Below are 9386 nucleotides of genomic sequence, written 5' to 3'. Positions count from 1 at the left end.
GTTCAAAGCAGCAACCTGACCAACTTAGAAAGATCTAGGGCAGCGCAAATGGAGACCATCAAGAGGCAGCTGCATCCCCAGGAGAGAGATCTTGAGGGCAGCCGTTCCCTCCCTCCCCTCCTAGGCAGGAACAGGAGCTGGCCAGGGCCTGGGACCCTGGGAGGCAGGGACTGTCCGGCCTGCAGGGGGCCTTGAACTGCCGGCCCAGACAGCTCTCCAGCTTCCAAGACCCCTTCATTCAGGCAATGAACAAATACATTTTACAGTGTGCAAGGCACTGGGGACAGAGTAGAGAGCAGAGCAGACGGTAACCCCCACCCTTGTGGAGAAGGAAAAGGTACTGAAAGGAAACACCACAAACAAGATAAATAAACACTGTAACATGGTCGGTATCAGTAGGCGCTATATGGAGGAAGATGGACCAGGACGAGGAGGCGAGGCGAGTTGCAATTTTAAATAGGGGGGCAGAGCAGGCTTCATGAATAGATAGTATTAGTGCAAAGACTTAAAGAGAAGGTGCAGTGGGCCTTGGGGATGTCTGGGAGAGGAGCTGTCCAAACAAAAGAATCCTCAATGCAAAGGTCCTGGGGCAGAGGAGGACCTGGTGCATTCAGGAAGAGCAAGGAGGCTGACTCGGCGTTGTTTAGACTGAGTTCACTCCACTGAGGTAGGAGCCCTTGGGGACCTTTGAAGAGAGAAGGGGCATAATCTGATTTACACTTTAAAGGGTTTTCCCAAGCTGCTATGTTGAGAACTGAGGGTTCAAAGGCAGAACTAGGAGAGACCACCAAGAAGGCAGGAGGGGGATGAGAGAGCCCAAACTGGAGGGAGGTCACGGTAGAGGGAGGACAAAGTGGCTGAATTTTGGAAATATTTTAGAGATAGAAGCCCATGGGATTTTCTGAAAGAATGGATATGGAATATGAAGAAAGAGAAACATAAAAACCAACTTCAAGGTTTGTGGCCAGAACAGCTAGAAGGGCAGATTTGCTACTAACTAAGAGAGCAAAGCCTCTGTTGGCTGAGAGCGGGAGATAGAAGATCAGGAGGTCAGGCTGGACCTGGGAACTGTAGTTGCTGCTGGCATCCAGGTGGAGATGTTGCACAGGCAGGTGGACGTGCAAGTCTGGATTCAAGAGCAAGGTTAGGACTGGAGATGTAAGCGTGGGAGTCACCAGGGAGCAGATGGAATCCCAAACCAGAGAGGGTGAGGGTCTTGCTGGGCCACACAGGAGTGGGGCAGAGTGAGCCAGGCTCCTCACCTCACGCCTCCCTCTGGACGAGGCCCAGGGAGCTTTCCAGTTCTGACTGGCGTGTGGCCCAGAGAAGGACCTCCACATTCTCACTGCACTCAGCAGGGTGGGACTCCTTTTCTCCCTGCACTCACCACAGTCACGGTCACGGAGGGGACAGGGTGAGTCAGGCCGCTGGCAGGGACCAGGGGCACCTCTGAATGGCCTCTAACTTCGCCTGAGCCATAGAACACATACAGCCAACGGATGTCCCTCCTGGGGAGGCGTGGGGTAAGGAACACCGCCCCCCCCACACACACACACCCCTTTTTGTCTCCTGACATCCATGCTACTCGGGGCTGGGAGGTCCTTCCCGGGCTACAGTACAACCTCCTCATCTTGGAGGAAGGAACACAGAGACACTCCTCAGGAACCTCAGCCCTGAGGGCCTGCTCTTTCCCACACCCCAGGAGACTGGGCCACTCTCCCCGGAGAAACCAGGGATCTCATGTCTGTGAGCTGCTTTGTGCAGCAAAACCATTAACCCAGGAAGTGCAGGGGGTGAGGGCAAGATTGGCCAGCACCCCTAGCTCTGCCTCAAGGCCATAAGCACCCCTCTTGGTGGACAGCTCCTGTAAGTCCCACTGTGTCCCCACCTACAAGAGAAACAGTAACTTGGGGGTAGAGAGCACAGACCCTGCAGCCAGGCCCCCATAATGTCTTCTTCCTGGGCTGCTCTGTGTGGCCTGAAGAAAGTCATCTTTGTCCTCAGTTTCCTCATCTGCAGAATGGGCCCTCTGACAGGCTGCACCTCACAGGATAATTTAATATAGATAAGCCCCTTGGAACCAGCCTGGGCCCTGCTGAGCTTAGCTGTTGGTTAGGGGAGGTGAGTTCCCTCCCTGTGGAAAGCCAGGCCGGGTTCCTGGAGCCCCACCCAGCCGGTTTCAGCTTCTACCTCAGGGGGAAGTCTCAGCAGGACTCTGCCCCCTGGTTAGAACTGGGACTGGAGCTAGGACTCTCAGTGGGACCCTGAGGCCCAGGGGATAGGCCACCAGCTGGATGAAGCGGCTCCCTAAGCCCTCCAGGCACCTGTAGGGCGCTCAGGGGTTAACGGCCCTCTCCACGCCTCTCTCTTCTTGTTAACGCTGCCTTATTTCACAGCTGACTGCTCCTGTGGAAATTGGAATAAGGATGAACTCCAAGCAGCTGGAAAAGTACCGGGCCGCCCTGGAAGGGCTGCTGAGTGAGGCGCTGCCCGGTAAGGGTGGGCAGCGGGCAGAGCGCAGCGGGGTCTCCGAGGCTCCCTGCGCCCACCCTGGTGGTCTATTGCAGCAGGCATCCCCCCCTCCCCAGCAGGGTTTGAGGACAGCTTGTTTGTTTTTCTGCTTCGCACTTGAGAAAGAAGCTGCCTTCTCCTCCTGGGGCACAGCCCCATCTCAGAGGGAAGGACACTCAATCACAGGGCGGGCTGATGGCTGCTGGTGGCCAAGTGGCCCCATCCTCCAGCTCAGGGGCCGTCTCAAGCCCTGGCCTCCAAGGCTCAGGCCGGTTCCAGACGTCCTCTGGCAGAGGGCCACGACAAATCAACCCCGTGGCCTCCCGGCTCCAGATATTCTCATTTCTTCCCAAGCACCACCGAGGCCGGGAGGCTGCTGCAACGGGAACTCTGGATCAGCTTTTCCTTTTTTTTAATCTGTTCTGCAAATCGAAGTCCTGCGCCCCATTTGGCCTTGCCGATTCAAGCTCTGCCCGAGATACTTGTGCAAAGCTAGATCTTGTCTGACAAACAGCCACTAATTACTTCTTCTAGTCCAGGAGGAGAGGCGAGAGACTCGAGGAAGTGGTGTTACAGAGGGAGAAACCCAGAGGTTAAATGATTTGCCCCAGGCTAGAGAGAGCTTCCAGTGCCTTCCAAAACGCCCATCCCTCGCCCCCAGTGCCCTGCTCCCCCGACCTGCAGCAGATTTTAGAAGGCATTCTGCGGACTCTACAGAGCAGCAATCCTGTACTTTTCCCCAGCAGCCAAATGACGCTCCTAGGAGAAAGGTGGACCCTCCCAGGAAGCCCTACACACCTGGATGAGCCGAAAATCCTGCCCCACCCACAGCTGGCCTCTGAAGCCAAGGGCCCTCTCCAAAGCAGATCCCTCGCCAGCAAATAAAGCATGAAATACACAGAGATGACTCCTTTATTTAATATTCTAATTTCCAAAGGGCAAACTCAGGTCATGAGGCAAAGTGAAGGGGGCTGAGGAACTGGCCATAAATGGTGCATACATTAGCAAAATGTGTGCCTTTTGTAAGTATCAAGCTCAAATATTAACTCGGGTTGGTGGAATGGGAGGATCTGTCTGGCCCTTCCATTATGGGCAAGGAAACTAAAGCCCAGAGAGATGGCAAAGCAAGGGCTAGAATCCAGGTCTCTTGAATCTTGGTCTTTTTTCTGTGTACTGACAAGCTGAAGGTCTGATGGGCCTGAGGATTTCAGGGCCTCTGCATCAACCCCGTGCTGAGTAACTTCCAACCAGCCCTTTAACCTCAATGAGCCTTTGCAAAAGCAAGGTGGTAATATCTGCCTTGAGATCTGGGGACCGAGGCACCAGCAAAGAACAAATTACTGTTATTATTATCACCTTGTGACTACATACTCCAGCATCCGCAGCAAAATTGCACAGCCAACCCACTTATTTCTGCCTTCTAAACAAAACTGGATGGGAAATTTCATTCTAATTTAATTTTACATTAATGAATGTTCATTTATTTATAAACTGGGGCCCTACAGGAATCGCAGCTCCCTCCACCCATAGGTTACCAGCAACTAGACGCAGTGTCCACTCTGTATTGCCACCTCACCACCCGCCACGAGCAAGGGCTCAGCCACAGATGATGGTCACCAGGGCAAGAAGACTCCGACTTTCCAAAAGGGCCCATGTTTGGGTATTCTGACTTCTCCTGAGGAACACCCAAGCCTTCCATGGGACCCAGGCCCTGCCCTACTTTGTGTTTCCACACATTTCTGTCACACATCCTAATCAACCTCAGAGCAGCTGCAATTTCCCAGGAAATGCTGCCAAAATCTGGTACTGAATGGAGAGGGCTGCTGCAGGGGCATGCTGCAGGGGAAGGCAGAGCAGGACAGGAATCCCCACCGCACACCCTGGGAGGAGCTGCATCTGGGACTGGTCCTCGCCCTACAGAGTTTCCCCCATGTCAGTTCACCCAATTATTTGTAACATCCTCCAAGAAGCAGGAAAACAAGAGGTTCAGGTCTCTCCAGGAAAAAAAAAAAAAACAAAAAACAGTGCATGTTCTTCCCTCGACCTATGCTGCAATCTGCCCCTCCACCAGCAGGAGGTGCTCCTTCCTACCACACCCTATACCATTTGGGGAATTTTCCCTAAGATGGGGGGCAGGGGTTGGAGAACAGCACTGAAACCCACACCAGGGAAGGAAATGGGACCTCTAGGCAATGTCACCCCAGGCGGTCTAGTTTTGAAATGGGAATTGGTTCTGCAAGCATAGCACCTGGGCAGGGCCCTGTGTGTTCCTGTAGAAAAGCCCTGTTCAGCGCTGCAGCCTGGCTGTCCGCGACCCTCACCCTGGGGCCTCTGATGTGTTTCTCAGTAATGAGTCACAGCAGGGACCCAGCCACCACCTACATCTGTATGCACAGTGCCCCTGCGGCCTGCTTAGAAGTGGCGGCTCCTTTCTTCCCTCGTTTTCCTCCTCCTGCCACTCTTCGATTTCTCAAAAACAGCGCAAATAATTCTGCTTTGCCAACAAGCTCCTCCAGGTTCCAGGGCAGCAGACTCGATTGCTTAGGGGAGATGCGCAGCCCTGGAAGAAATGAAAATCGGAGGGAGGTGGGGGAGGAATCGGTAAGCTGAGCCAAGAGAAAAAGACCATGTTGTCACAAAACAAGAAAAGAGATGACACTCCTGGTTAAAGCTTTTGAATGTGTCAAACAGAAACCAGTCAGAGTCGGAGATGGGAGGGTGCCCAGGACAACCTGGAGACCAGGGGACCATCCCTGATGCGGACTCCCCAAGGTGCACCCAGCACAATCTGCAAGAACCTCTGTGGTTAACAGGTACATTAGCCTGCGTGGTCTGGAATGTTCTTTACACTTAACCGGACCACGGGTAATTACCAAGCAACCTGAACCTGGCTTCACAAGATGGAGATGATGAAGTATTTTCTCGGTAACCGCTTCAGTGTGATTTCATAATTACCCAGCTACGTGGATTTGCCATGAAATTGAATAGTTAAAAGCAAAGAGTAATTACCTGATATCTGTACTCTGTAATTTAGTATAATCTAATCATGGACAAAGCCCAAAAGAAAACACTCTGAAAGCGTTACATTTTTCTCCATACACCATTTATTATTGACATCGGCTAATGTATTCCATGCGTCTAAAGGAACTCTAACCCACGCATACCAAAGTGTAATCGTCGCCAAAAGGGTCAGTGTTTTATTTCGTTTCCATCAGATTATGAAAAGCAGGTGGCACAAGTGTCCACCAAACCTGTTCTGGTATTTTCCTGAGACTATTCATCCCCTTCACTGACACATCCCCAGACCTGGAGAGAACATGGTGGCTTCCTCTTGCACAAAGCAGACACAAGGAGGCAAGAAGTTGGGAGCTCCACAGGTCATCCCAGTCCAAATCTAAGCCACAAATGGCTTCTTCTTTTTTTTTTTTTTGTCAGCACTGGGGGTTGACCCCAGGGGCATTTTCTGCTGAGCTACATCCCCAGCCCTTTTTGGGACAGAGTCTCACTAAATTCCCAAGGGCCTCACTAAATTGCCCAGGCTGCCCTCAAACGGCAATCCTCCTGCCTCAGCCTCCCCAGTGGCTGGGATCACAGGCCTGTGCCACTACACCCGGCTTACACTCACTCCCCATCCCTCAGTGTGATGCCACCTGCAAAGTGGTTGAGAGGAAGCCTAGAATAGCTAAGGACCCCGGGTTGGGGCTGGGGCTCAGTGGCAGAGCGCTTGCCTAGCTTCCTCAGCACCACATAAAAATTAATAAATAAAATAAAGCTATTGTGTCCAACTACTTCTTAAAAAAAAATAGCTAAGGACCTCAACGAGGTGGATCAAGGACGAGTCCACAGTCGGAGAGCATCTTAGAGGATCTGATAAATGTGTGCAGGGCTTTTTGCAGGAAGAGGAGAATGGAACCCACTAAAAGATTTATGGCCATTATTATTAGTATAAGGCTCCGCAGAGACAGAGAGGCCAGCAGGAAGGCAGGCGGTGTGGTGGCCCTCCAGGAATCCAGAGGGTGCTCTGAGCAGCCCTCGCCTCTGCTAAATGTGTGGCTGTGGTTACTAAGTAGCTGTAGACACTGCAGCCTCTTTTTCCTCTTTTGCCTTTAATAAATCAGAAGACTGACAGCAGCCTGAGCCACTCACCTTTACCAAACTCCCACTAACGATGAGAAAGGAGGGCGCAGCCATGAACTTTTACAGTGTTTTCCTTTTCTTTAAAATATGCTTTCCCTCATCTGACAGGCCCCTGGGAGAGCCAGGTGGACGGCGGTGGCTGAGGAGCCCTGAGGCCAAGCCCATCCCAGGGACAGCATGTGGAAGGTTCTGCAGGGCAAAATAAAGAACAGGCAAACCAACCCCATTAAAATGGGTAAAAGGGTGCCTTGGGGGTGAAAAATGTCAATGGAGGACAGAGGAGGCCACAGAATTCCAGGAAAGGGGCAGGGCCAGAGCTGGGAGCTCGGAAGGCAAGCGGAAAGGCGGAGCCCTGGGAGGCAGTGGGTTACCACAAGGTTTCTCTCAGAGCTGGTGAAGAGGGGTGCTGCCGGGCACCCACTGTTAAGAAGTTGGGAGCCTGGGAGCCTGTGGATGCTCCATACCAAGGCCTGTTAGACCCAGAAGCCACCGTGGGGGCCATGGGTGGACCTGGGTGGCTGGAGACCACCACTACAAACATGCTGGGTTCCAGGCCAGAGGAAAGTCGACAAGATGTGGGGGAAGAGCTGTGGGCCATTTGGCCATAGGTGTGTATAAAAGTGGCAGCAGCATCTCTGGATACAAAGAAGATCAACAAAGCCCCCACTGTGTCCCACTACTGGGGTGGCTCCCATCAGTCTACATTTTTAAAGCGCCCTGAGATCCATTGTGATGGAACAGACCATAACTCTGAAACACTGCAACGTTCACTTTGTTTAAGCATCAGTTTCAAGCCCTCTCAGAACACACAGGGCCAGTATTGATGCCGAAAGGCTCATTCTTTATATATTGAACTGCACAGCTGCAAGGAGTAGCACAAATGTTACCAACTCATTTGTCATGCAAACAGTGCTTCAGAAAGAAATAAAATACTATTATGTGGTATATGTGTTAGGCAATCACTATATCAAATCCATGGCATTCCGTGCAAACACAGGCAGAGAAAAGGAAAACAACACTTGGTGAGAGAAATCGCACCACATGGGAGCAGCTAAGTCGGGGAGATGGGGAGGCTAACAACGGAAGCCTGACCGTGCAGAGGCTGTAATTTTCCCAGCAACGTGGCCAGTGTTGAATACCCCTGAGGTACTGCAAGTGGCAGGAATGCAAAACCCTCACAGAGGAGCATGGCCCAGGGTCCCAGGGAGGGAATGGATTGATGTAGGTCTGCTGGGTAAAGCTGCAAGGAGATACCAGGGAGGGGGGCTGGGGAAGGCAAGAACTAATGGGAGGGCTGGAAACACTAAGCGCGCAATAAATGCTGGGAAAGGGAGCTGATGAAGGATGTGGAAGGAATATGAAGTGAGCAAGGGAGGGTGGGTAAGACAATGAACTATAGCTCTACTTCCATTGCCATCACTTCCCATGCTTCCCTTAGGGGCTTCCTGCTAAGGGCCTTCTTGTAACCAAATCGCCTGCCCTGTGGGAGGGTCTACACAGCACTGGCAGGGAAGATTTGGGTTAAATATAAACAAGTAAGAGAGTGTGCCAGGCACTGTCCTAAGCACCTTACACAAATTATTTCTTCTAATCCTTAAATAGCAACCCTATAAGGTTTATTGGCAAACAGGCTAGAAATGTTAATTGGATATGATCACATATCTAATAGTTGTAGAGTTGGGATTTTAAATCAAACTCTCAGATCCAGAGCCCACATCTTACAACACAAGGACAGCATCAAGATTGGGAGTCTCTGGGGTCTCCCCTTACCTATCTCCCCTTATGAGAATCCTACCACGCAGCCACGCGGCCTCCTCTGAGCAGCCTCACCTGCCGACTCCCAACCAGGGCATTTGGCTTTTCTGTTTTTCTGATGGGTGGGGTGTCCTATTCCAGGCTGGAGCACATGGAGGCCAGAATCTGTCCTAGGGCAGTGCTGCATGCACTTGGCGCTTAACTTCGGCCAAGTGCAAGGCCAGGAAAAGAAGCCAGCCCACAGCAGACAGAAATGGGGACAAAGTCCCAGGGCATGCCACTGCCCAAACAAAACCCGATCAGACATTGGTCCTCAAGCACAGAAGGTGGCATATGATTTTGCCTCCTGACTGCTGGCAGTGGTTTGTCTCGAACTATTAAGCAATTCATCCATTAAATCAACCAGACTTTACTGAATACCTACCACGTGCCAGGGACTGCTCTGGGGATGAAGGACTCTGAGATAAACAACGCTAGACCTAACAAACAAGAGGAAAGGAGAGGGGCGGAGCAACAGGAGAAAACAAAAAATTAAAATTCATGAGACCTCCCCAATATGGCGGCTCCAAAGCCGAGTCAGACCTCCTCATCATGGCCGACTCATAGGCCAGTCGCCGACCTCCCCAATATGGCATCCGAGGCCGACCTTCCCATCATGGCGCAGGGCCCCGCCCGCTCCGCCGCGGCTGCTGGCGGGAGCAGTTCCGGGTGCGGTGCGCGCCGGGGGCGGGTGGGGGGCGGTGTCCTGGCCATGGCCGGCCTGTCGGACCTGGAGCTGCGGCGGGAGCTGCAGGCCCTGGGCTTCCAGCCAGGACCCATCACCGACACCACTCGGGACGTCTACCGCAACAAGCTGCGCCGTCTGCGGGGCGAGGCCCGGCTACGAGACGAGGAGCGGCTGAGGGAGGTGGCCCGGCAGCGGGGTCAGGACCGGCTGCGGGAGGAGGCTCGGCTACGCGAGGAGGCGCCGCTACGCGCCCAGC

The 9386-nt window shown here is 52.8% G+C and overlaps 1 protein-coding gene and 2 long non-coding RNA genes across 3 annotated transcripts in view; 2 read left to right on the top strand and 1 right to left on the bottom strand.

The window, feature by feature from the left end:
• Window positions 1–848: 848 nt before the first annotated feature.
• The window catches only part of Lemd2 (LEM domain nuclear envelope protein 2), a 25593-nt gene continuing 17055 nt past the window's right edge, over window positions 849–9386 (top strand). The window contains exon 1 of the mRNA XM_015487569.2: window positions 849–853. Within this exon, the coding sequence (XP_015343055.1) occupies window position 853 (1 nt within the window). The 5' untranslated portion in view covers window positions 849–852. The remainder of the gene's footprint in view (window positions 854–9386) is intronic.
• Window positions 2064–3411, top strand: LOC125617419. The gene is made up of 2 exons (XR_007348402.1): window positions 2064–2493; window positions 3255–3411. It is a non-coding gene; the product is annotated as an uncharacterized LOC125617419 (long non-coding RNA).
• Window positions 3406–8399, bottom strand: LOC107143812. The gene is made up of 2 exons (XR_007348403.1): window positions 6658–8399; window positions 3406–5071 (listed from the first exon to the last, which is right to left on the bottom strand). It is a non-coding gene; the product is annotated as an uncharacterized LOC107143812 (long non-coding RNA).

This window comes from Marmota marmota, unplaced genomic scaffold (assembly GCF_001458135.2).
Source record: "Marmota marmota marmota unplaced genomic scaffold, marMar, whole genome shotgun sequence".
Taxonomy (NCBI): domain Eukaryota; kingdom Metazoa; phylum Chordata; class Mammalia; order Rodentia; family Sciuridae; genus Marmota; species Marmota marmota.
This window is presented reverse-complemented; position numbering and strand designations above follow the sequence as displayed.